The sequence below is a fragment of the Nothobranchius furzeri genome, chromosome 1 (genome assembly GCF_043380555.1).
Source record: "Nothobranchius furzeri strain GRZ-AD chromosome 1, NfurGRZ-RIMD1, whole genome shotgun sequence".
In the NCBI taxonomy this organism is placed as follows: domain Eukaryota; kingdom Metazoa; phylum Chordata; class Actinopteri; order Cyprinodontiformes; family Nothobranchiidae; genus Nothobranchius; species Nothobranchius furzeri.
In genome coordinates this window covers 75,604,527-75,631,941 of record NC_091741.1, presented here as the reverse complement: position 1 = coordinate 75,631,941, position 27,415 = coordinate 75,604,527, and the positions used below count along the sequence as shown (strand labels likewise).

Sequence of the window (27,415 nt, the reverse complement as noted above, 5' to 3'; positions counted from 1 at the left end):
AATCTTTGACACACTCACATTCAAAAAAAATATATTCAACATTTTCAGTATTACTTTCACAAAAACCACATGAATTATTCATCCAGTTAAATCTAACATGTAGAAAGTTATTGGATGGATAAATATTTAAAATTTTGAATGTTACCTCCTTCGCTTTATGTGGGATTGGATAGGACAAATATCTCTTCCTTATTTTCCTTCTCTCAGATTCATTAAAGTCATGTCAAATATATTTCCTTTTTAGCTGGTAAGGGTAATGTTGGGTTGTAAAAATCTTACAGGCAAATTTGTTAGAAAATTCCTTACTATTTAAACTAATTCCTTCTACACAGAGATCTCATCTCTGACCCCTTTGTATCCATCCTTGTTTGATGAGTCATCATTTTGACAGGAACTGGAATGGCTTTAACGACATTCTTGAATTCACTTGGTGAGCCTATCAGACCAAACTTATTACACAAATCTTCATATTTGAAAAGATTGCCTTGCTCATCCAATAAATCAGATATCACCCAAATTCCTTTATCCAACCAACTTTCAATAAATAACGATTTGATAGAATATATCTATTGTTCCACAAGGGTGAATTGTGTGGGGTGAAATTATGCTTGATTAGGTTCCAGTAAAGGATAACTTGTTTATGATAGTCAGATAGTTTTATAGGTAATTTTCCTATATCGTAGTCACAACGCAACACAAATTCTATCCCTCCAACTTTCTGAAATATTGCACTGGGAATGCTGAACCAATGACATGGTTTGGGGAATGCGTTTAACCCAAGACATGCAGAATCACACACTCACAGATCTTATGGTAAAAAAAAAGAATCTTTATTTTAAAACGGGAACTGAAGGTGCACTGGAAAAGCCCAGGGGAGATCGAGAACAGGAGCACAGCATCTGAGGAGGGGAGAGCAGATACACACAGTAAATTTCGCAGTGTTAAAAATGCTGTGTCAAATATCATTAACACTTTCAGAGTTTTTATGACAACATATGTTGACCGCCCCCTAGTGTTGGTGAAAATATCCGGAGTTATAATGGGAAGCGTTAATGTGACTCCAGAAAGCTCCGCCCACCTGTCCTGACTCTAACCGTCCAAGATTTCAGCAGCGCCACTGGACATTTTTCTCCATTTCGGGTTCAATCCTACTGAGGGAAGGACAGCAGTAAGTTATTTTTACCACTTATTAACGCAATTTGTACTGGTATTTGAGTGGATATTGTGTTTAATAACAACTTTATATTATTAGTGGCTGTATTTGAGTAGGCTTTGTACCTAATTCAAAACTGCTAACAAGATTGCCTAGCTGAAAATGCATTGTGTCTAACTTTAGCATGTTGGAAAAAGGTTAAAAGTTCAGCAGTAAGACCCGGAGGGATACTTTTAGATATAACACGTTTTGGTTAAAACTGTCGTGGATTGAAGGAAAGTACTTTAGTTGAACTGTGCTCAAAACCGTGTGCTTTTTTAAAAACTGGCCAACAAAAAATGTCCAACAGCTAAATTCCTTACTTTTATTCACATTGTCTGATGTTCGGTTTTGGAGTTGGCTGACCTAAGTTCATCTTCTTGTCCGTAACTAGTACAAACTGGACACCATCTTGTGCTGAGAAAAACTGCGTCATGGCCACGGTATTAACATTAACTTTAGTCATTATGTGATGTTATGTTCGGTTTTAGGAAGGCAGTTTGCACGTGTTTGTGCACGTGTTTGTGCAATTGGCCGCTTTCTTCCACTCTAACCTGTACTTCTATGTAATTCAGTTTAGGAAGCTCATTTTTAGCCTGATATAACTTAGTGGGAATAGCGGCTATCATTTTCTGATCGAAAGTTGAAACGTCAAACCACGTGATCATGTGACCTTTTTGCGGCACTCCCGACTGATCCAGGATCTATTGCGTCGACTATTTTTCACATCAGTGTTACCGCGGCAGAAGCAAGCAAGGAGGCAGAGGTGGGTGGGTTCCTGATGGTTATGCTGAGCTGCGCGTTTGTTCGTTTTTTTCCCCTTTGTGGCGCTACCACGGCCAATATGGCAGCGGTTAGCTGTCTCTGTCGCTTAGCAATTAGTTTCTGTCCCTCAGGCCTCAGCACCTTGTATGTGTGAGTGTGGGCGGGGGGTCCCAATTCGCCCTTTTCCTTCTACAGGTAACGGGTTTACCGTAATAATACCATGCAGACATGATAATGCAACTTTTCTATTTTTTAAAAATCTAGATTTGCTTCCCTGATGGCACAAACCAGAAAAAAACATCCAATAAAATAAGGCTGGGAAAATTGCATTCATGTTTCTTCAACTAAATAGCCTACATTTGAAATTTATTTTTACTCTTAGTTTCTTCGTCGCATTATTAGAGTAATAGCTTTCAATCTTTTGTCATTTTCTGTAACACTTGTAAATGTTACTGTACATTTTAAGAGTATTGTGCTGAAGTTTGATTTGAAGAAGCGTTTGAATCAAATTGAAATCGGAGTTTGTCAGAAAAACTGCTATTCAATCTTTTCCTAAAGCAGTTCAGCCCTACATGGGGCCAGATATTTCTGGAGTAATTTTTGTAGGTAAAATTAATAGCACAAACTCATGTTATAGTTCTTGTTTTTGTTTTGATACTATAAGCACATGCAATTGTTAAAATGAGGAATTATATGTTGCAGGAACCATGTTGATTAAGGCCAAACTTGGTGATGTTCAGAGATTTATCAGAATAACCGAGCCGAATCTGAAAGAGTTTTTGACTGCAGGTAAGACATTGATATCAAGCTTTCACTGTGAGCACTTTTAAGTGCAAATGTTAACATACTGTACCCAAAGCATATTATACCAAAATGAGTAAATAACTTGCGTTTTAGTTTGCATTAATGTACTGATGTTTGTTTACAGGAAATGTTCCAGATTCAATGGATATTTTTGAGTTTTAAACTAGAGTATATTCATATGGTTTACTAACACATTTCTTTTTCTGTAGCATTCTCAAAGTTTGGTGTGCCAGCTGTGACGGAAGGTGTCAAGGTTTTTGATAGTTCAGGAACCGAGTTGGATGAAGATGAATTTGAGGATGTAGTTAAGGATCCATCAGCTGGAGTGCTAACCATCAGATATGATTCAGGTTTGTTAGTTATTTTTTATTACAGCATCTCATTAACATGCCATTTCCCTAGTTGGTAAATGTTTTTCTTTCCACCTGCTTCTTCTATCTTGTCAGAATCCATCTCAGTGACACCATCTCCTGAGCAGTCTCAACTACTTTAAAATGAGTTGTCTGGCTCCCAAGAAACGATCATCCTCACAGAGAGTCCTTCTCGTAAAAGGCTGAGGCTCGACACAGAAGCCAAACATGTAAGAACTTGGGCTGTACATAGTTAACCGGTTAATTGTCGTTAAATGTTGTAACTGGGTAAAATAGTTTTCCCCGGTTAACTGTTAATTTTTCTGCTGAGTTTGGGTGTAATATACTTTGTGTCACTAGATGGCGGAAGAGCGCCGCTATCAAAATGTTTACCAGGTACCCGCAAAAAAAGAAATTCGCTTGTCACAAACAAATGTGCTGAAACACGGAGCGGCTAGCACAGCCTGAGAGCAGTTTATTCTTAGTTATTCCATTCTTGTAACAAAATGGTTCCGGTTAACCGGCTATTTACCGTTAAGGGGCATCAATAGCCGCTTAAAGAAATTTTGGAAAACATGCATCCCTAGTAAGAACTAACACGGAACATCAGAGCAGAGCACAACTTATTTGTGTGTGTGTGTGTGTGTGTGTGTGTGCAGTGTTATAATCGGTGGCATTTAAATTCATTTTTATATCCCTACTTATTATTGGATGTGTTCTCAAAATACTGAATTATTTTTCCTCTTTGATTGAAGTTGGTGAATTCCATTCTTGCCAAGAAACCTGGTGGGGAACACATCATAAATGAATATAATCGATTCAAGTCCCTGTCAGATGACACCAAAAGGAAAATGGTGAACATACTGGTAGCTGACATGACAGAGAAATTTGGGTAATTTGTCGATTGTCTAAAGCCACACTGGAAAATCTGCCAAACAAGTTCGCTCAAAAAATTTTTTTTTCATGCTTCTTAACATTCTATTATAGTATGGTTATAAATATTTTTGGGAGACAAAAAAGAAATAATGAAGTGCTTCTGTTGAATTTGTCTAAAATCCTCAACCAACAACATGGCTTAGTCCACAACCAGTGATTGGACCATCTGCTCTTCTGTCTCACCGAACCACAACCCTTTCCTGAATCGTACATTAATTACACACTTGTGCATTTTTGCAGCAGAACACCAATGGTGTGAGAGGTTCTCCGCTCTAATATCAGAGAAGGACAAACAGCCAGCTGCTACCACCAACTTAAGGACAAACTACCAAAATGAAAAACACATTTGGATGTAGAAAACGGCGACTGATGTTTAGCGCCCTCAGTAGGGATGGGTACCTTTGACATTTGAATTGATATGGTACCAATTCCGGTACCTACAAATCGATACCGGTACTTAACGGTACCGATTTTCGAGTGTTTAATAATTATTTAATTCTCTTTCACAATTAAATATATATATTTTTCTCTATATATAACCATATTTGATAAATATCACGATAAATAACATACAACTGTCTGTATTTTATCGTCGTCCTTGTAGTTTTATAAACTGTTAATTAAACTGAAGCAAACATCTTTACTGTGAACTAAATTTACTGTGTGTCTTCATTCCTTTTGCCGTCTTCTTCATTTGATTTTTCCTATTCAAAAGTTGGAATTTCAGAGGAGAAAGCGAACGTACCATTAGCTGATAGAAATGTTAACTAGAGCTGAAACAACTAATCGATTTAATCGATTATAATCGATTATTAAAATAGTTAACAACTTTTTTAGTCATCAATTAGTTGTTTAATAATCATATTTTACCGCATAAAGTCTATTTTTACCACAATCTGACATCGGTTACAATCTGTTAAATTTGCCGTCAGTGTGTGGCAGTAATGAGCCACTGATCTACCAGTGGAGCCGTAGAAGAAGAAACGAGCCAATAAGTGCCCTCGGTTTTCATGACGTATCACGTTACTGACGCGCATCTTGCTGTGAGAGATGGCGAAACAAGAAGAAATACGGAAGAAAAATAGAAGCGACAAAACTGAAGAGAGACCCCGGACAAAAACCTCACGAGTATGGGAGCACTTCACTAGATGTCATGAAAAGACGGGTGACCTGCAAAATATGCAAAAACCATCTAGCATGGCACAGAAGCACGACGTCCCTAAGTGAACATTTGAGACGAAAGCATGTGGGGGCTGATGCAGCAGAGGAAGAGCACCGCGGTCAAGTGAGCCGTCATTTGGAAGAGCCAGCCCGGTAAGTAATAGAAAATAAACAAGCTGGACGTAGTGTTTTAGCTGAGTTCGTTATACTGGATGTTAAACATGTTTTTTTTTTTTTTTTTTTTTTTTTTTTGCTGCGTCAGTCTACGGTGTTCTACTTCTGATTGACTAGATGCAATCGTGAATCTCCTCCGTGTTGTGTATCATGCGCTTGCCAAATTCAGCACGTCTGTTTATAAGAATGTTCTCGTTAAGAGAAAAACGGCACAAACCCATAACTATGTTCCTCATTCAAAAAAGGACAACTCCGCGGTGAAAAATATACAGACGAGCTGTGTCCAGGTGAATATAACGCGGCATAGTTGTACGCTTTCAATTTTTAAATACAGGAGAAATTCAGAAAGTCATTTTTTTACTATTAAAAGGCTGTTTTACTATCTAACACTGTAAAACGCCTCACAACACATTTTTATCATGTTTCTTAAACAGTATTACACAAAATAAACATTTTTCACATTTCTCTAGCTAATTCATACACTGCCCGCTCAAAGTAAAAACCTCATGAGCTTCTTACTTAGAGCTTTTTAATAGTAAAAAAAATTGGACTTTTATTCTGAATATCTCCTGTTGCGGGCTATTTTGTAGAACGTAACCCTCAAAATAAGTGATCACTGTATATTGTTAATTAATTCAAATAATATAATATTGATTTAGTGTTGTAGTGTGTGTGCTGCTTTATTTTATATGTGTACTTATTTCAGTCTATTTGTGTTTCTTATGCAGAAAAAAAACAAGCAACGATGGACAACTACATGGGGAACAAGACACTCACCCCTCAGCAATTCATACCACTTACAAACTATTCTAAACATGCTGGTAAAAGACATGAGGCCACTGTCCATGGTGGAAGGAGCAGGCTTCCAGCTAATGCTAAAAAATTATTCTGGACTGATATTTTGCACTGTTTAGCTCATTTTACACCGCTGACTGTGTTCATGTGCAATAAAATAGATTGCAGTCAACTGCACAATTCTCTTATGTTTTTTTTCTTAACTGAAATGCATTCATCACTTGTATAGGTTAAATAGCTAAACAATAACAAACCGATTAATCGAAAAAATAATCGGCAGATTAATCGATTATGAAAATAATCGTTAGTTGCAGCCCTAATGTTAACGCAAGCTAATTTATCAAGCTAAAGTTATCTTAAACAGTTAACCTGCTGGAGCAGATTACGACGATGATGCCTCACACTTAGATCGTTGTCGCTGGTTTCATCATCACCCAGTTACACATCGCATTTAGTGAAGTAGACCCAAACTTTAGTGCGCGTTGTTTCTAACATGCTGCTCTGTTTACTCCTCGCCTGCGACTAACGACATAATGCTGCCTAGGCAAGTTCTCGTTATGAAGGCCGGGTACCGAAACAAGGCACCGTTTCATATGACGTGAATTGGTACTCAGTCGGTACTATGGAATTCTGTCGGTACCTTAAAAAGTACAGAATTCGGTACCCATCCTTGGCTCTCTGTTGTTTACTGTGGCAATGCACATTCAGGGATCAGGCAGATGTGGTCTAGGGATGATACCTGATGGGAGAGTGAGAGTTTTGTGACCATGTTTGGGTTTAAGAGCTAGCTCGTTTTGCAGATTTGCTGTTACAGCTTTAATGTAGCTTTTAGACGACATTCAAATCTTTATTTCTATTTAATATAAATGAGATATATAACAATTTTATTAGTTGTAAATAAAGATTTTATTATTAAAGTTGATTTTTTTTTTTCATTTTTTTTTTATATTGCAGTACATCACCACACAGGGAGGTGAAAGAGATTTATGCCAGAGGAATTGTGAGCCTATTCCCCAACCTTGGTGATCCATTCTCCAGGACTGGTTATGTAAGTTATACAATATAATTCAGTTCATTTTATGTATATAACGCTAAACCATATAACGAGTCATCTCAAGCCACTTTGCAAAGGAAACTTTCCTACTGAACTTGGTTTGGAAGCAGATGGACTTCAAAGAAATCTGAGTTTGTTTTTGTGATATTTCCACCCTAGGAGCATTATTATGACGGTGACAGTGGGACTGGGTACTTGGTCTGGAGGATTAAAACTATTCAGAGATTCGCAGCTAGAGACAGAAGATCATCATATGGAGGTAACACTATTGTACTACGGAAATATCTGAAATATATTTGTTTATTTCAGGACAATGGTGAAAGATGAGTTAAGTGCCTGTCTTGTACCTGAAGGGTTGTGGGATCGAGTCTCACTCAGTCTGCCACAGTAGTTGTGTCCTTGGACAAGACACTTAACCTATCTTGCCTGCTGGTGGTGGTCAGAGGGACCAGTGGCACATGTTCTTGGCAGCCTCACTACTGTCAGTGTGTCCCAGGGCAGCTGTGGCTACATTGTAGCTTACGTAAATGTTTGAAAGACTGAATGTGTTGTGAAGCACCTTTGGGGGTTGTAGAACTCTAGAAGGCAAGATACAAATAGAAGCCATTTGCCATTTATTTATATTTCACCTTTCAGTTTGGTGTTGAAAATGTTGCTCTTTTTTTTTTTATGTCATATTGTGTAGCATCATCTGAACGAGTACCTTGTGAAAATGGGCTTGGACCAGCTGCCAAACAAGATCCTCAGTTTGTTCCAGAGACTGTCCTGAATGAAGATGAGTGCAAAAAAGCCGTCACACTGATGAAACATTCAGCTGATGAGGACACAGTCAAGAAGAAGATGAAGCTGACATTTGACTTCCACCGCAACATTGTCCTCGATCCAGACCAGTCAAGCAACATACTGTCTGTCTTTCCACGTTTCAGGGATGTCAAAGGCTTGGTAATGTTATATTACTTAAAAAGAAAATTAACATTTACATAATTTTGTTTTTAAGAAGGCTATGTACAGAATAACACTTAATAACACTGTTTGTGAAATATTAAAGTTTGCTGTTCTTGTTGTCCTAGGTGGAACAGGATTTTGTTCTGATGTTTGGAGAGGATGTCTCTAGCAAGTTTCTTGAGAAATGGACATCCACTTTCAAGACAAAGATCATCCAACAATGCAGACGTCTTCCATCCAACAATGACCTTGAAAATCTCCTCCTAGCAGCTGATCCTTTTGAGGATGACACTGAAGTGGACTATGACGTTGGTATGATTTTTTTTCTCCATATACCATTGATTGTACCTGTTACGTGTGTTTCACTATAAACCATGTTAGTGTTCAGTTCTTTCGTTGAAACGAGTATCCGGTAAGGTTAAAAGCATTTTTGACGAGCACGAAACGAGTAAAACTCATAAATATCTGTAATCGTGTTGAAGGAAAATCCTCATTGGCTGTCTGACTGTCTTCATGCTCTGTGATTGGCCGGTCACATTGAGCGCCCGCCCCTCCCTACACACAAAACTGCAGCCGAGAGGCAGCTCTGTCAGTGTCCGGTCGATCCACGCACACACACAGACAGTAACGGATCTCTCTGTGCTTAATTAACTGTTGTTCACGTTTCTAAAGTGCTCCCTAGGTCTTCTTCAGTTCGATTTTTTTTACAGTTACTTTAAAGTTATTTAAAGTTACTTTTTTCATAATGTACGTGGTGCATTTGACAAGACAGAGCTGAAAACGGCTCGTGCTGCGTCAGACACTGCCTCCGCTCCGGTCGGGTGTTTTTTTTCCCCTCCCTCTCTCTCTCCTCTTCCTCAGGATCCACTCCCTCTTTCCTATTCACTCTCTCTTTCCTTACATTTTTTAATCACAATTGTCTATTATTTGCTCTGAAAAACAAAAATATTTGTGTAAATATAGTTGTTATTTCAGAACATAAACTTAATGACCTAGTGTGCATTTAACAAAGTAACCTGACATTTTTTTTCTCACTAAAGTCTGTTTAGTAGGCAGGGTGTCCGCGGGGTTTTAAAAAGTATTAAAAAGTGATAAATAAAAATAGTCAAATTTAAGGCCATTAAAAGTGTTAAATTTGGTCTCAGAGGTATTATTTTTTCCAAGTTAGGTATTATTTTTTTCAGACTATCATGTGTCGTATTCTGAACATCGACATAGAAATATATTCCGAATGAAATGTTTTGAACGATTATAAAAATAAAACAAGCCGATTATTTGCTCCTCCCACTTGAGCTGCCCTGAGTTACAAATGAAGCGCTCCGTTGCCAACTTAGCGACTTTGATGCTATTTCCAACAGCTTTTCAGACCCCCTTCTTGACTTTTTAAATCTTAAAAGTACCTAGCGAACACCTCAGAAACATCTCTGGTAACCCTTAGCTACTTTCTGGATAACTATCGTCGACATTTCCTGCAGGTTAGCTAAACACTCCGCCTGCGCTCCGGACCGTTCTTCAGGACATTAGGAAAGGGAATGATGCAGTGATGTGTCGGTCGCTAAAGACAGCTCTCGGAGCCGGCTCCCTGTTGGATTAACCAGAGTGAGTGACACACACCGTACCTGCGGACTCCTGAGCCACTAAAAACGGCTAAGTGTGCGCGTGCGGCGCGCTAAACACACGTGCAGCTTGCCCCGATTGCTGTGAGACCGGGTTGGGGGGTGGGGGGTGCAGCTGTGGTTGGGACAATTATTACATTAACTGATGGACTTGTAAATAAATAGTTTATAAATAAGGTAGAAATAAGTTCCTCACGCTGATAAATGATAACTAATCTCTCTGAGGACATGGTGCTAGTGCACTCTACTACAGCACCTTGACATGACTCAATAAATGTTATGCAACATTTTGTGAACATTAATTTATTTGCATTTATTTGTTATAAATGCCACTGTATAATTCTTGCTGTCAGTATTTGCAAGATATTGGTATTTGGGTCTGTACGGGTTAGACTTAAATGAGTTAAACCAAGGTCTACAGCCCTTGGGTCATAAACTATGAGCTATAAGTATATTGGTCTTTTTATACTGGGAATCAGGAGTTCTTTTAGTGATCATCTTGTTTCTTGTTTATTTTTGCCCTGATTGTGCCCTGAGCAGTTTTATGACTGAATAAAAATAAATTAAAAAAATCTACATAAATTGAAACATCGTCTTAAATAATCGAGATCTCAATTTCAGTCACAATAATCGTGATTATTGTTTTTGCCATAATCGAGCAGCCCTACTTTAGCATATCCGGTCACATAATGATGACGTCATATTCAGTGGTCGTTGTGCATCATTTCAGGCCTCGTGGTCAACTGTCTGAACCGCTGAAAAGAAGTGCCTGGCATATTTTCTAAGTAAAATAAATATGTGCAATACGTTGTCAACATCAGTGAGTCTCTAAGTCTATGTTTTTTGTATGTTATATATGTTAAAATATGTGTAAATAGGTCGCTGATTAACACTTGCAATTTAGTGTTGTGATGGTTTTAAAAAAATTCTGAAGGTAGTAAAAAAAAGTATTAAAAAGTAGTAAATTTTACTTAAGGATTGCTGTATATACCCTGAGTAGGTCAAATCAACACTTTTTAAAAAATATTTTTATTGAAAGAAGAAAACAGTACTTGCAATTACCAAAATACAATTAACCTTTCTTCATTTTTCTAGGTAAATAACAACAAACAAACAGAACAACAAAAAAAGGGGGACAAGACAATTAAACACAAAAACAAAGACACCCCCCCCCCCCCCCCCCCACACACACACACACACACACACACACACACAGATCAACACAATCATCAAACATATTACCGGAATATAACAATAACAGAAGTACATTTAAACAGGTAATACCTCTAGACTAGTAAAATAAGAGATAAAGTGTTGCCACTTATGAAAAAAATTGGCCGTGCAACCTCTCAGCGTATATTAAATTTTTTCAAGTTAAAAAAAACATGATATCTTTAATTCACTGGGAAACAGTAGGACACTTAGCAGACTTCCAATGTAACAATATTAGACGTCTCGCTAATAGGGATGTGAAGGCAATAATATCCTTTTGTGTGGAGTCCAGTATAAGTAAGCGATCAGGAATCCCGAATACCGCAATCAGAGGACAAGGATGAAGAGTTACCCCAAGAACAATTGACAAATTAGCAGAATACCCTGTCCAGAAACGTTGTACACTCTTAACCCGAATTAGCTGACTTTACTCGCAAATTGCGAGGAAACCCGTTGCCTTATACCACTTTAGTTTTTACACATGCTGAAACTAAATATTTTTAGTTTAACTAACATGGAATGTTAAGTTTTTACACAAGCTGAAACTAAATATTTTTAGTTTAATTAACATAGAAGGTTAAGTTTTTACACAAGCTGAAACTAAATATTTTTAGTTTAATTAACATAGAAGGTTAATTTTTTACACAAGCTGAAACTAAAAATTTTTAGTTTAATTAACATAGAATGTTAAGTTTTTACACAAGCTGAAACTAAATAGGTTTAGTTTAACTAACATAGAAGATTAATTTTTATACAAGCTGAAATTTAACTTTTAGCTGTATAAATATAACCTGAATTTTTATATTTTTTGTGTAGTCAAAATTATTAAATAACAAGCTATTGTTATTGGTACTTACTAAAAATTACAATTATTGTATTTTCCTCTAACAAAATAATTTTTATGAATTATAAAAAAACATTTTTACAATGAAATTGGATAGGAAAAGAAACAAAACCTTCAAATGCTCGATGCATTTTATTTTTAAGAAAAAGCCACAACAAAGCCAATGTCAATTTTAGCCTAAAATTCAGTGAACAGCAACACATTCAACCTAAAATGTAACAGTCTGTCTTATTTTAGCTTATATTTTGGTGAACAGCAATACATCCAAACTTAAATAATCCTGAAAAAGGTCATAACTAATTTAAACAGTTATGAGTGTGGTAGTGTGTGTGTGTGGTTGTTGGTGCCTGTGTTTTCTGTGCTGCTTGTGTGTGTGTGTTTGTGTGGGGTGGGGGGGTTGAATGTAACAACCAACAAAAAACAGTATTCCCAAAAAAACCTCATTTCAAATGTATAATTACAAACAGGATCTGCATCATCTGCCTACATTAAGGGAGGTCAACAGACAAACTAACAAATACTTTCTTATTAGAACAATATCCATCTCCATCTACAAAGACTTATGATGTAACAACTTAAACAATATCTTTCTTTCAGCTACAACTCTTCAATTTTTACTTTCACGTTACATGCTTCTACTTACTTCTAAAGCATCTAAGTGTGTGTGTGTGTGTAGAAGTTTATGTCTAGTGTTTTTTGTTTGTAGGTGTTGTATGGGACTGTTCTGACTGGGTGCTGAATGTGTCTGTTTCTGTGTTTTGTGCCTTTTTGTTCGGCTGTTTTACAGAACCAAAAACATGAAAAAAAAGCTTGTCACAGTAGAGATGACATCACTTTACATTGTAAGCAGATTTTTCAAAGATTGAATCTTTGGCTTTAGGTCAGTGTGGCCTAAAGAGAGCAAAATCTGTTTGGATGAACAGAAAGGTCAGCTTCATACTTTTAGGATAGTTAAGATGGAGTGCATACGTGAGTCCAAACAGAATGCACATTGCTTTGGGCAGATCTTGGATGTTTTCCATCACGACTTCTCCCTCAATGATAATTTTCAACAAGGTTGGACTTGGATGCTGGGCAGATGTGAGCACAGCCTCTTCACGCTCAGTGAGAAGAATCCCGATGTCAAGGTCACGAAAAAAATCTGCATCTGATTCCTTGTAAAACAAAAGTACATAATCATTAGAATATTCATTACAAAAATAAACTTCAATCAGTATACCACAAGAGTGTCATTGTAAAATGTAGAAGGAAAGAGTGGAATAGAGGCTCCGGGAAGACTTGCAAGTGCTATAAAACAATCTTCATAAGTAGATTGACAGGGTTATTGAAACAAAAAACAAACAACCAAACAGAGTTTAAATATGCAGCATCCTATAGGAAGGAATGTCGATTCACCAAACAAAATATAGGGCTGGTACCTTCAATTTAATTGGGTAAAAAGCAATTTTGAACTGGATCAGTATAAGTGCCCCTGGAGATGCCAAGAAGAATATTTAAGGGAATAAAAACCTGGAAATACACAAAGTATTTATACAAAATAAAAAGAACCAACACAAAAAAGATAAAAAGTAAAAAACCTGAAAATAAAATAGCAAACAGGATGCAAAGATAATAAACAGTACATCTAGGGATAAAAGGAAGTAATAAAAAAACGATTGAATGGGAAAAGAACCAGATCAGGGAAACGAGAATGGATAGAAAAAACTTTATTCTAGAAGACTCCAAGTGAATGCAGATTAAAAAAAAACAATTAAAATGCAAAATTTATTTAAAAAAATCTGAAAAATCATTTCTAATTTTAACAAAACAGAATAATTTATTCATTTTTAAAATTAGAAATTATTTTTCAGACTTGATCCAGTTTTAATTCCATTCTAATTGTGTTAATTTGTTCCTTTTATACTTAGACATACTTTCTTTGCATTCCTTTTGATATTTTATTTTTCGCATTATTTTTGTTTTGTTCTTTGTTATCTACATTCTTAAATGTTTTTCCACAATATATTTTTGTTTACAATAACCTCAAAGTGTTTTATTTACTGCAGACGTCTATTCCAATCAACTCTTGACCTTCTCTGTGCACCCAGCATGTGGGTGAAGCTGTGCCAGGAGACGTTTGGCTAAAAGAACGCAAGAGCGTACTTACAAAGCCTGCTTTGAAGAAGGCAGAAGGATTGTTGTCCCCCAGGATAACTGGAAGCCCTCTGAGCACCTGTGTCCAGATTGCAGTTGGGTCAGCAGTCTTTTGGGAATGAAACAATGACAAATTAGAAGACTAAAATAAAACAAAACAACTTATCAGTAAGAAAGCTATTGATCGAAAATAAACGGAATTACACAAACTATAAGCTGGGACTATGATGCCTGTAAAACCTGTAAAGAACAATACTAATCACATAATTTGAATGAACTTACATTGGTCTGTTGTGAAATCTGTGTCAACATCTGTCCAACATTCCCTCTCTTGGAACGAAATAACTCAAGGAAACGAGGACTGTGCCGATCGATGTTCTCATAGAATTCCTGCTTGAGGTTCTTGCCCGTAATCCTGATGAACTCCATGAACACCTGAAAAATACAGAGAAAAAAAATGCACTTAAGAAAACCAACCTGAACAAGACAAGCCATCAGCAAAGTAGAGCTGGAGAAACAGCCATGAATTTCATTTTTATGGAATTTGATGTTTTGATGTTGAATGTGTAGCACTGTTTGCATCTTTAAAAAAAGAGCAGCAAGATTGCGCTCCAGCTGTTTTTCCAAATCATGAAGATCTTCATTGGTAGAATCCTCATGGTCTTCCGATTCAGAGGTGTCATTGGGAGGCTCGTGATTTTCTTGTGCCATTTCATTAGTTACAGCAACAATTTCTGGCCTGAACATCCTCCAGTTGAGTGTTCTGTGCTCTTTACTTCTGTGTGCATTAAATGTAGAATACACACTGGTATGAAAGTTACAGCCATTAAATGGACACTGGACTCTGTTATTTACCTTCAGATGTGTACTGCGCAGGTGAGTGAGGAAGACTGCTTCTGTGCAGGGTGCAGAAAAGTCACATGACTGACACTGAAAGGTTACTTATGGCTGAGTACCATGGGTTTTTTGGTGGATCTTTGCTAAGTGAACCTTGAGTGCATTCATGGAGTTGAATGTGCACACACATTCTTGGTGTAAACAGGGAAATGGGGCTGTTCTTCCATAGTTTCCGTGTTTTAACCGGTAATGTTTTAAAAGGTAACCCCTTTTCTCACACATAAACTCACAATACTTACACTGCCACAGCATCTTCACAACACAAGGATCTGTAAAACATAAAACAACAAAAACTGTCAGACCAGAATAATGTTGCTGTACAAAACAAAAAATTAATAGAACCAAAATATGTGTTACCATAAAACTGGCACGTTAATAGGTAAGAGAGAGTGAGGGGGAACGAGAACAGAGTTCCTACAGGTTAAAGTCTTTTTAAGAAGTTTGATGTTAAAAATGAAAGGTGGCAGTACCTGTAAAAGTTGATAACAAGCCAAGCAGAGTTGTGAAAAATGAAAGAACACTTCAGAAGGCCACAAGAAAGTTTGTCTAACAATGTTATGTTGTTTTTTAACATTACATTTTTTTTATGTTAATCATTTCTCTAAAACATTGTGTTCTGAGTTTCTGACCTGGGTAGTCATAGTGTTCTAAATCGTTGATACAGCAAATATAAATGTATGTTACCCTATTATATCAAAGTAATTGTGGTTGACAAATTAAACATTTAGGGAAAAATTGAATAGAAATAAATTACAGAACAAATTTTACAACAAATATCAAAATTCAATACTTTTGAAAGTTTCTTTAATGACTTATGTCTTAATGTATAAACTCAATGCTTTTAATGCATTTTTAAGAACATGTAGGAGTCCTGAAAAGTGTGTTGTTATTACTTATCCATGCTAAAAGGCACCCACAGCGCAAAAGATTAACATGGCAGAAGCAAAAATGGTTCTGTGAGTTCCTGGATGACTGCCAGTAGCAGTAAACAGAGTGGATGTATCTCCTCGCGCTCTGCGCAGGTCGAGTACTAATGTAAACAAAGTCACGCACGTGACACGTAGCGCACCTGGTCGCGAGTCTATAAATTACACGCCGATAGCTACGTTCGGGTCTCCCGGGATCTTCTCGCCCGAGAAGTTCCGAGTGACCCCTGTGACTGGCAGTCATCCAGGAACTCACAGAACCATAGTTACACCGTAACTTCCGTTGCTGTGGTTCTGTTTGCTGTTAAACGGCTTCACTAGCAATTCTTATTTTGCGACGACTTCACAGCTGTTTCAGTCTATCAGAAGCAGAACTCTTATTTGATATTTAATGGAAGTCAGCTACTTTTCCCCTGAATTAAAACCAACTGGTATGAGCAAATCTCCCTACCTGCGTCTTTACTAGACCATTTTCAAGAGCTGCTGAGTTCATATCTGCATTCACGGACTCGGATGGCTCCTGACATGGCCCCGAAAACACCCTGCCCTGCTCGGTCAGACGCTATGGAAACACGCGACTATGGAGGAGACGTTCCCCGGTCAACTTACCCTTATGTGGAACCCCGCCTCTGATGGAGCGCTTGAGTGGTGCGCAGCTCGCTGCGTCGATGACACAAACACCTCCACAGCGGAGGCGTCAGGCTGTTAAACTCTTCTCCCCCCGACAGCAGTTGAACTTAAACCTGCTACACAGAAGAGCAGTCTGTTAGCTAGCCGCCATGCAGGCCTTTGTTTAGCAGAAAGCCATGCGCCAAATGTTGAGTTTTCCGCTTCACGAGGTGGTGAATTTCAAACCGGTTTGACATTTTTCGACTCATGAGGCAGAAAACTTACCGAATAACCCAATTTTCCTCTGACTAAATCTAACTATTATTCTGCTGACAATAATAGATGAACTCTAGCTGGCAACAAGTAGCCTACAGACATACATCAAGTTTAAACCGTATAGTAACATGTGACAGCATAAAAAAAACACACCTCCAAGCTTTTTAGTGTTGCATGTTCCCATAAAGATATTTATACTACTTATTTTACATACTAACCGTTCAAGGGGTTCGGTGCTGCTGAGAAAATGTCCACAGTCTGCTTTCTTCCCTCCCGCCGAGTTTGCGTTGGATCCGTTGCAGAGAGAGGCCTTGTGGGGCACCCGCCGCCCAGTGAAGTTTTGAATTAGGCCCCTCCCCTTTGTTATAAAACTGAATGCACCAAGTTATCTCTACTAAACCGTATTAGTGGCCCTTACCATTTCAGCTAAAAAGCACAATCAGCTAAAATTGTTTAGTAATCATAGCAGGTTTTTACAAAACATAACAGTATAAGTAATGATCACTCAGAAGTTTAACTAGAAACAAAATCTGGGTTAACAGTTTAGCTCAAGACACACACACAAAAAAAAAAAAAACGTGGCTAAGGTGACAAGGAGAACCCTGGCATTTATCACATTTATTTTCCACTTCCGGATACAGTTGAGAAAGTCTAGACTTAGAGAAATGCACCCTAACCTTAAATTGGATAAGTCCAAGACGAGCGCAGGAGGTGGAAGATTGTACCCTTGCTATAGCCTGTTCCCAAGACTCCTCATGTATTCCAATTCCTAGTTCTTCTTCCCATATACCCCTAAGCTTAACCTCAGAGTGGTTACTAAAAGACAGAATAGCATCATAAAGTTTCGAAATGGTTCCTCTGTGATGAGGAATAAAAGATAACATAGTTTCCCACTGCTGTTCTGGAGGTAAAGAGGGGAAATTTGGGAAACACTTGGCAACAAAATTTCGAATTTGAAAATAGCGGAACAAATGGGTAATAGGGAGATTATAACGAGAAGACAAATTGGGAAAACTATCGAACACACCATCCACATATAAATGTTTAAACTGTCCTATACCCTTGTCACACCACACTGAGAATGTCGTGTCCAAAAGTGAAGGGGGAAACAAATGATTGTTGGTTAGAGGACCTGAAGAGGATGGCATTACAAAATTAAAGTGTCGTCTAAACTGAAACCAGATTTTGAGTGTGTTAAGAACCACCGGATTATCAGTATACAAAGAGGGTTTTATGGGTAAAGAGGAATAGAGCAAAGCTGGTAAAGAAGAGCCCTTACATGATAATAGCTCCAATTTACACCACAAGGAACCAGAAGATTTTAGCCAGTAGCAGAGTTTATGAATGTGAGCGGCCCAGTAACAAGCTAGAAAATTAGGTAATGCAAGTCCTCCACTAAATCTGCATTGCTGCAGCAACGTTTTAGAAACCCTAGACGCAGGGTCCGAAATTAACACTCGCCACTCGCCAAATGCGAGTAAATTGCTCCATTTGGCAAGTAAGTTTTTGAGCACCTGGCGAGTAAATGTTTGCACCAAATTAGTTATGTTTATCAGTCATCTTCCACAGATTTCTGATACTCCTCCCGCCTGCATGCAACTTACACAAACGTACGCGAAACATACACAAACGTACGCGAAACGTGAACGCCGCATCCAACGTCATTTCCACCTATCCCATTCAATCAGTTTATCAAGTTAGCCGTTAGCTTCGTGTTAAAACTAGTGGTGAAATGTGGCAGTTTTTAACTGGAGTCAGCCAGCCTTCCAAAAGAAAACTCGTCGAACTGGAAGAAAAACCACCAGGACCAGTGGCAACCAGAAGATTTAGTGAAAAGTGGCGAACTGGAGACGGCGGAGTCGTGAGACAATGGCTACATTATGATGGCCACGTAGCGTTGCTGCCTTTCACAGACAACTGGCCCTCGGCATTCTTCAAACATCCAAAAAATGCCCATACTTCCGACTTTGTCTTCTTTGAGGGATAATAAATGTCCCGAGTGCTGCCGTCTCCTCCTGCCATTATTTCAGCTTTAGCTTAAAGAAAGTTTTGGTCGTAAACAACAAAGTGCGCATGTGCCGCCGGCAACTTCCAGATGATACGGTGGCTGGTAAGGGTCACCGCGCCTACACCGCAGCCACGGTAATCCACCGAGATAATATATATATGTTTTTTATATATCTATATATATATATATAGATATATACATATTATTTTTTTTTAAACAAGACTGTTATTATTTATTGTCAACTTTTTTTACCGGGGTTTACTGCTACACCGGTTACCGTGACAACCCTAGCCCTGACACACTTTCAGATATTCTCATGGTGCAGCTGTGTTCTCCAGAGATCAAGGAGTATGACCCAAATGAGGCTGTGATGCTTTGGCACAAAGAAGGTGTCAGAAGCAGGAGGCCAGACTTCATGGACAGAGAAAACATGGAGTCTGACTAGATTTCAATGAAAGAGTTCATAAAAACATCTCTAAAAATAAATAAATAAATAGTAAAAATGACAAGAGTTGTTTTCCTTATTAAATGATGTTTTAATTATTTTGTCACTCTGTTTGGAATCAACATAATATAGAATTACATGCTTTAGGTGGATCTAAATCATTTAGAATTTTGGCCGGTAAAAAAAATATGCTTGGCCGGTAGATTTTAATCATCTACCGGCCAAGTTGGCCGGTGAGTAAAAAATTTAATTTCGGGCCCTGCCTAGGTGGCTTCCCTCCCCAAGTGAAAGAATCAATAATCTTGTCCAGTGAAATAAAGAAATGTTTCGGCAAAAATAAGGGAATTGAGTGAAATAAAAATAAAAAAAATTTGGTAGGATGTTCATTTTAACGACATTAATCTTACCGATTAAAGAAAGCGGGAGATTACCCAATCTTTGAATATCAGATGTGATCCTAGATAAAAGAGGAGACAAATTTGCTGATTTAAGGCCAGATAGAGAGCCAGTCACGTTAATCCCTAAGTACTTAAACTCAGAGGGACTAAGACGAAAGGGTAGATCGGACTGTTGAAGTTGACGTGCTGCCATATTAACAGGAAAACACTCACTTTTCCCTAAATTTAATTTATAACCTGAAAACGAGCTGAAGTTCTCCAGAGTACTTAAAACAGCAGGAATGGAGCGAGCAGGGTCAGTCATATATAATAAGTCATCCGCATGCAATGATACTTTATGTGTAATTCCATTACGGATGATTCCCCTGAATACAGAAGATCTTAATGTAATGGACAGCGGCTTGATGGCAATGGCAAAGAGTAAAGGTGACAAAGCTGTCGGAGCGGACTTCTTACCGGACCTGGCCGGGGAACCCCTTGGGATTTCCCCGGCCGGAGGAGCTGGGGAGAGGTCTGGGACTCTCGACGCTACTGCCCGCTCCAACGCCAGAAGCTGTCGGAGCGGACTTCTTACTGGACCTGGCCGGGGAACCCCTTGGGATTTACCCGGAGGAGCTGGCTCCGGGGGCTGGGGAGAGGGAAGTCAGGGACTCTCGTCGCTACATGCCACCGCAACCCGACTCCGGATACGCGGATGAAAATGGATGGATGGACAAATAACAGATTTACATGTAAGTAGTTTAAATAGAGGGCTGTGCTGTTTGAATGTATAAACTGAACGCCAAGAGAAATCACTAGTTTGATTTTTTTCCGTGAATAAAATAAATATGTCAGGCAGGAATGTCTCATAATCTGTCTGAGATCTGTCTCGGTGACACAGATAATGGCAATCCAAAGTGCTTTTTATGTGTGATCTGACAATTGATCAACCATTGCTTAAAAATTAAATACAGCTTAGCCGGTTAATTGCTGTGATCATAAAACACGTAAACGGCAGCACGCAGAAATCACGAGGCAACGTTTTACGTGATGTTTATTTGTTGCTGTGAGTAATAAGACAGAAAAAGCCACGCCAAAATAAGTTTAGGAAGCCCACTAAGAATCGTAATAAATGCATTTAAAATAAATACCATACACAGTTGAGGTAACGTTGGTTTAAGTACCTGATATGAAGCGGTCGCTGCATAAGCGAAAACCTTTACTCTCGGGATCCCACAGTTTCATTTTAGCCCGGTCACTAGCACGTTTTATTACAATGATCCAATGTTTGCGGCGCTCCAGATCTTGGGGAATCCTGTAGACGGCTCATTCCTTATGTCGTCCGCGTCTGTTCTGCATCCTCGGGCACGACAGGAATCTACCATATTTCCCGTTTGATTGAGTTTTCTGACAATAACAAATAGTCCAGCTGCCGGCTTCTGCCTGCCAAATGGCGCCGTTTCGGTTTGAACTGTTGCATGCCGGGAAACGTGACGTCAACTCCCGGAGCTCTATATCTTTGCATCGGCATTAAGCAGAGATAATGGCCTATAGGAACCACAGGAAGTTGGGTCCTTGTCATTTTTGAGAAGGAGCGCTATGGTGGCCTGCGTGAAAGTAGGAGGTAATGAACCTGATTCCAAGGACTTGTTAAACACAGACAAAAGCAATGGTGCCAGTTTACCAATAAATGTTTTATAAAAGTCAATAGGAAACCCATCCGGGCCTGGGGCTTTATTAGACTGCATAGCTGTAATAGCTTTTAATACTTCCATCAGCAGATAGTGGGGAGTCCAGTTGCCCGGCCTTAGGAGTACCAATAACAGGGTTTGAAAAAGACTGAAGAAATTCATTCATTTTAGCTTTATCCGTGGGAAATTCTGACTTGTACAACAAAGAGTAAAATGCTTTAAAGGTAGAATTAATTTCCAAAGGATCTGTAGTAATATTGTCGTAAGAGTTTTTAATACTAGGTATCACACGCGAAGAGGCCTGACGTTGTAACTGATGTGCCAACAAGCGATTAACCTTGTCACCGTATTCATAATATGAGCCACGACTGCGTAGTAATAAGTGCTCAGCCTCTTTGGTTGACATAAGATCAAATTCGGCTTGCCAATCAAGGCGCTGCTTGAGTAATTCTGGAGAAGGATTCAGTGCATAACTTTGATCAAAGTTACTAATTACCATCGTAAGTTCTTTAAGCCTGGCATTAATCTTTTTATTATCACGTACAGAATAAGAGATAATTTGACCTCTCAAATAGCATTTAAGAGTCTCCCACAGCAGAGAATATGAAACAGAATCATCCCGATTAAAGAACAAGAACTCCTCAATAGAGCTTGAAATAAATTCACAACATTCTTTATCAGCCAAAAGGAGAGAATTAAATCTCCAAAGTGGAGGACTACGTTTATAGGTAGAGAGTTGAACATCTAATAGCAGAGGAGAGTGATCAGATATTACAATACCATAGTAGTCGGAATTAGTAACACATGAATTGAGAGTTCTATCGATGAAAAAGTAATCAACCCTGGAATAAGATTGGTGGACCTGGGAGAAAAACGAAAATTTTTTGATTGTAGGGTTGCGAAGTCTCCATGGATCAACAAGGTCATTCTGTATCATAAAATCTGAAAATGTTTTAGACATAGATGATGGAGTCAAATTACGAGGACCAGAACGATCCAAGCTTGGAACAAAAACACAATTCAGATCACCACCAAAAATAAGCAAATGTGTATTCAGAAAGGGGATGTTACTTAGTAATCTATTAGCGAATTCAGCATCATCAAAATTCGGGGCATATATGTTTACCAACAAAACCTTTTTCTGCATTAGGGTGCCAGCAACAATGATGTATCTACCGTTCCCGTCAGCGATAACATTGGTGGAAGAGAATTGAACTTTCTTATTGATGAGAATGGCCACTCCTCTAGCTTTCGAATTAAAATTTGAATGAAAAACCTGACCTACCCAAGCACAATATAACCTATGTTGATCCTTAATATGGAGATGAGTCTCCTGTAAAAATGCTATGTCAGAATTCAGACATTTCAAGTGAGTAAAAACCTTAGATCTCTTAACAGGGTTACTCATACCTCCGATATTCCAACTAATAAACCTAAGAGGCATACCTGACCCAGCAATGCTGGGGTCTATATTACCATTAATCATTCATAAAAAGGAGAAAGAAAAACACAAAACCAAGATGCAGGTGACCATGAAGAGCCAAGTGGGACAGCCCCCCCTCACCCCCCAGCTCGCCCCCCTCCCCAGCCCCCAACACAAACACACCCCAAGTCTCCACAAGACGAAACAAAGGAGACAGCAGTGTACCCCTAAGTAGCAAAAATGGTTCACAGAAGTGATTGCACTAACTGGCGTCTTAATACAAAATAAAAGCGAGAGAGGGAACAAGAGAGAGGAAAAAAAAACCACAACCTCTCGCCAACTTCTCTACAGTATAACAGTGTGCGCTTAACAACATACCACCTAGTCCTATGAACTCTAGAGTATATCATATAATTCAGTATCATTAGTTAACAATGAAAATAAAAGGAACCAGCACACCAACAGTATAATAACTGGCACAGCGGTCTAAGAAAACAATGCACAGGTGGCGTTAAACCTAACGAGAGCACTTAGTTACATTACAGCATCAAACTAAGGGGCTATTGAGGCTCACCCAGAGATCAAAGTTTTAACATAATCACTTGCCTCTTATGCTGAGACAAAGTCCCTCTCAACACCCTTGTATGTGATGCGGAGTCGTCCTGGATGAAGCAGGCCGTACCGGACGCCTTCAATGCCACGGAGTTGCTGCCTGACCGTGTTGAATGCAGCACGAGCCTGTGCCACCCTGACGGTGTAGTCGGGGAAGACTGAGATGGTTCGGTCTCCAACTTTAATCTGTCGGCGTTCTCTAGCACGTCGTAAAATGTCAACACAGTCAGTGTGGTAGTGAAACCTGCATACAATAGCTCGTGGACGATCGCCAGGTTTAGGTGCGGGCTGGAGGGTCCTGTGTGAACGATCCAAAAGCGGCTCCTTCCCCAGGTCGAATGCTTCTTTTAGCAAGGAGGCTACGGCAGCAGTGGTGGACGTGTCAGGGCCCTCTGGTACTCCTAATATCCTAACATTGTTGCGCCGCGAGTCTTCACACTAGTTTTCCAGCTTGGCTACATGAGTAGTGAGGCTCTTGATAGTATTTTTCATCTCAGCAACATCATCAGAGCAAACAGTCAGTGCATGCTCCATCTCCTTGACCGTACCTTTTAGCTTGGACAAGGTAGAGTCGTTGGCAGCTTTATCGATCGCCAGCTGCGTCTTCACCGCCTGTAGGTCGAACTTAATGGTGGACAAAGCATCACCCAGGGTGTCCTGAAGTTCCTTTTTAAAAATGTCAGCAATATCATTCCTCAACGAAGCAAGCAACTCGACCATGAGAGCCTCGATATCAGGATTAGCTTGGCACAATGGAAACTTTGCAGAAGACGACGGCTCACTCGAGGGTGTGGCTGCGGTTTGCAAACCAAGCTTCAGTTGTGTTTGAGTAGTATTGCGGGTTTTTGCTGCCATTTTATGCCGAGCCGATTAAAACGTCTCAACAAAATAATTCAAAAATCAAAAATAGGACAAGAAATATGGTTTAAGAAAAAGCGCAAATGAATAACAATTTAGTCGAAGTCGGCGGGAGCTCCCAGACTCGCGTCCTACTCCATCCTCAGCTCATCGTCCAAAATCAACACTTTTATTTAGAAAGCAGATGTAACATTTAGAACACTTTAAATTAGTCTAAATAAAAAATGTGAGTCTAATGAAGACTCTAATTATAACAAAAACACAGGAATAGTCTTTGACACTTAACGTTACCCCACATGTAAATGTTTTAAATAGTGAGGCACCGATATGAAATTTTGGGCCAATACCGATATTTAATATTAAGATCACTGTTATGGCCGATACTGATTAACTGACATTAATGCTTCTAAAATCAGCAAATTTTGTATAGAATGAAAATTATTAAAGCTGAATTTACGGTAGTATTTACACACACTACACACATTTACGGTTCTGAGATGATTACATTCTGTCACATGACTAAACAAATACACACCACCCCCCCCCACCCTCTGAAACAGGCAAACAAATGGAGACAAGATGGGAAAAATATCGGTTGTTAATATCAGCCCGGTTTTATTTACCGAACCGACACTGATTTGTTAAAAAATGACTTAAATTGGCTGATACCGATATTGATGCCGATATATTGTTTATATATATCAGTTGATTGTCCTATTAACATCAAATTTATGCTGTTACAGGTTGGGACAGTGACCTCGCATTGATTTTGCTCCTGTTGTATCTGATTCCTCCCTCTGCTCAGGGCTGTAAGAGACCAGGGAAGGTGTCTACTTCCCAAGCAGAGAAGCATCTGGTGGTCTTCAAGAAGGTTTGTATTTTTTCCTAAATTTATTGTAAAATGTGAATTTATTGAAGAATCTTTGACTTGCAATTCAAAATTGGATATACACACAGCAGATTTTTTTATGTGTAATAATGCTATACAATATTAATGGTCTAACCATGTGTTATTTTGTGTTTACTCAGACTGGAACAAACATCCAAGAACATCTTGATTCCATCACGACAAGCACACAACCCTACCTTCTGGCTGTAGGACGAAGCAAGAAAAAAGTCCACCAGTTCTTTGTCATATTGACAAAAATGCCATCACTTGCAGGTCAACCTCATCACTTGGTACCTTTGACGAACTCTTTAAGGTGCATTATGTTTTCACCACAACATACAACCCTATGCTGCACAACATGTTCACATTCATCCAGACAACTGTGTACAACATAGATGTCGGCAAAGTAAAGGAGAGTCCCCGTGTCGCAGAAGTTCGTGCTAGGTTGCTTCATTAGTACTTGAAAGATCTGTTTGACATGAAGTGTTTTGTTTGTCACGCTGAGTTAACTTGCGCAAATACACTTGTTAGGCATTTGAGGTTAGTTCATGGTTATTTGGATGGAAAAAATCTTCACCTTAAATGTGCTCAGTCTGGATGTGGGCGTGTGCTTGGAACATTTTCTGGGTTTAGAAAACATTTAAATGCAAAACACCCAGGTCTAGAACAAGTTACTGATGATGTCATGTCAAGCAGAGCAGAAGTTGGTGATGTAGGAGAACTGGTGGCTAATAATGTAGAGGAGATGGCCACAACATCTACTTTATTGACAAAGTCCAATACCAGTACTTTACATATGTGTGCTACTGCTATTTCACAACTCAAAGCAGCAGGATTAAGTCAGTCTAATGTTAAGAGGTTTGTGTCATCCATGGAAGAAGTGGTTTTTGAGATTCACAATCAAGCAAAGAATGTGGCTCTACAATGCTTGTCCGATCAGGATACAAAAAAAGAAACAAGGTGGAACAATCTTTCCAAATGTTAGAAAATCCATTCACACCTTAAAATTCAGAATCAAAACTAAACAAACAAGAGAAAAATGGGGGCTTGTTGAGCCAGTTCAAAAAGTGATTGGTACGAGATTCGACAGCAGAAGAAACAAAACTACAGGAACGTATGACCAAGTAATCGTAACAGACAGGTTTGCATATATTCCCATTTTGGAAACACTTGAGTATTTTACAGAAAGAAGATATAGCAGACTTGTTCAAGCCCAGGTATATTCCCAAGAAAGGTGTTTATGCAGACTGGAGAGATGGCACCTATTTTAAAGAAAGTCCCCTTTTTTCTATTAAAAAACTGCCTTGCAGATTCAGCTATTTTATGACAACTTTGAAACCGCAAATGTCCTGGGATCGAAAAAAGGTTTGCATAAATTAGGTGCCATATATTTTACACTAAGAAATTTCCCCCCCATCTTTAATTCATCCTTAAACAATATTCATTTATGTGCTCTGTTCCATGCACAGGACATCAAGCGTTACGGCTTCAATTTGATACTTGAACCCCTTATTAATGATCTCAAAGTGCTTGAAACAGAGGGACTTCAGATTCCAACTTTTGGACATGTTATTCATGGTACTGTAGTACAACTCTTTAAGTGTTGATTTGCAACTTGGAAATTTACTGTGCGGATGCTACACCCTGATGTTTGAGCCACTTACAAACCTTTAATTAAATCTAATCAAAACAACCAGAAATACCAAACTGTTGCTAAACAACATGACAACTTTGTCAAACAAAAACAAAGTTTTTAGTTTGACACCAAAAACAAAGTTTTTAGTTTGACACCAAGAGCAAAAGCACTAAAACACAGTTTTGCTTCATAACCAAAATTAAAACATTTTGTTAACCTGAACATTAAAACTTGAAAATTAACTAAACGGTCCCAGCACTCCTTTAAACCTTTGAGCTGCTCTGGAACCTGGGGCTCTTCTTGGCCTTTGAGCTGCGCTGGGTCCTGGGGCTCCTCCCATCTTCTGAGCTGCTCTGGAACCCGGCACTACTCCTCTGGCTGGAGCATCTCCGTGCCTGTGCAGAAAAACACAAGTAACCACACTTTACTAACAGGATCTTGAAATCATCTTAGAGACTTCCAGTAACCACACTTTGTTCGTGCTCATGGACAGAAACAAGACAAACTCTGTTACTAAAACACAAGTGAAAAATCTGAACTTTGACAAAAGTCTCGTCTCAGACTTACGTTGCTTGGGCTTCTGTTGACCCTCAACTCGCTGGGCCAGCTGCCGCTACTTCCGCTGGATTCGGGCGTCTACATAAACAAAAGTGTGTGTGAGAAAAGTGACGCATTTAAAAAAGCAGCACTTGAATGCACCCGTCTTAAGGTGGTGTTGCTTCTCAAATAGTGGATTTAAAGGACAGGTTGCTTCAGAGTAACTTACAGGTCCAGACGGCAAGCCGGT

At 38.9% G+C, this 27,415-nt stretch overlaps 1 protein-coding gene across 2 annotated transcripts; it reads left to right on the top strand.

The window, feature by feature from the left end:
• Positions 1-694: 694 nt before the first annotated feature.
• LOC129162907 (uncharacterized) lies at positions 695-27,415 on the top strand. 2 transcript variants are annotated; one of them, XM_054739295.2, is made up of 11 exons: positions 695-1,168; positions 2,660-2,746; positions 2,971-3,111; positions 3,208-3,341; positions 3,867-4,003; positions 7,132-7,225; positions 7,391-7,490; positions 7,917-8,173; positions 8,302-8,488; positions 24,847-24,974; positions 25,133-27,415. In XM_054739295.2, exons 5-11 carry the CDS (start codon positions 3,963-3,965, stop codon positions 25,385-25,387), a joined length of 1,062 nt encoding a protein of 353 aa, XP_054595270.2. In that variant the 5' UTR covers positions 695-1,168; positions 2,660-2,746; positions 2,971-3,111; positions 3,208-3,341; positions 3,867-3,962; the 3' UTR covers positions 25,388-27,415. The 2 variants fall into 2 exon arrangements, 1 of the variants encoding a protein (XP_054595270.2); XR_011521610.1 differs by having other exon boundaries at positions 701-1,168; positions 24,909-24,974; positions 25,133-25,151.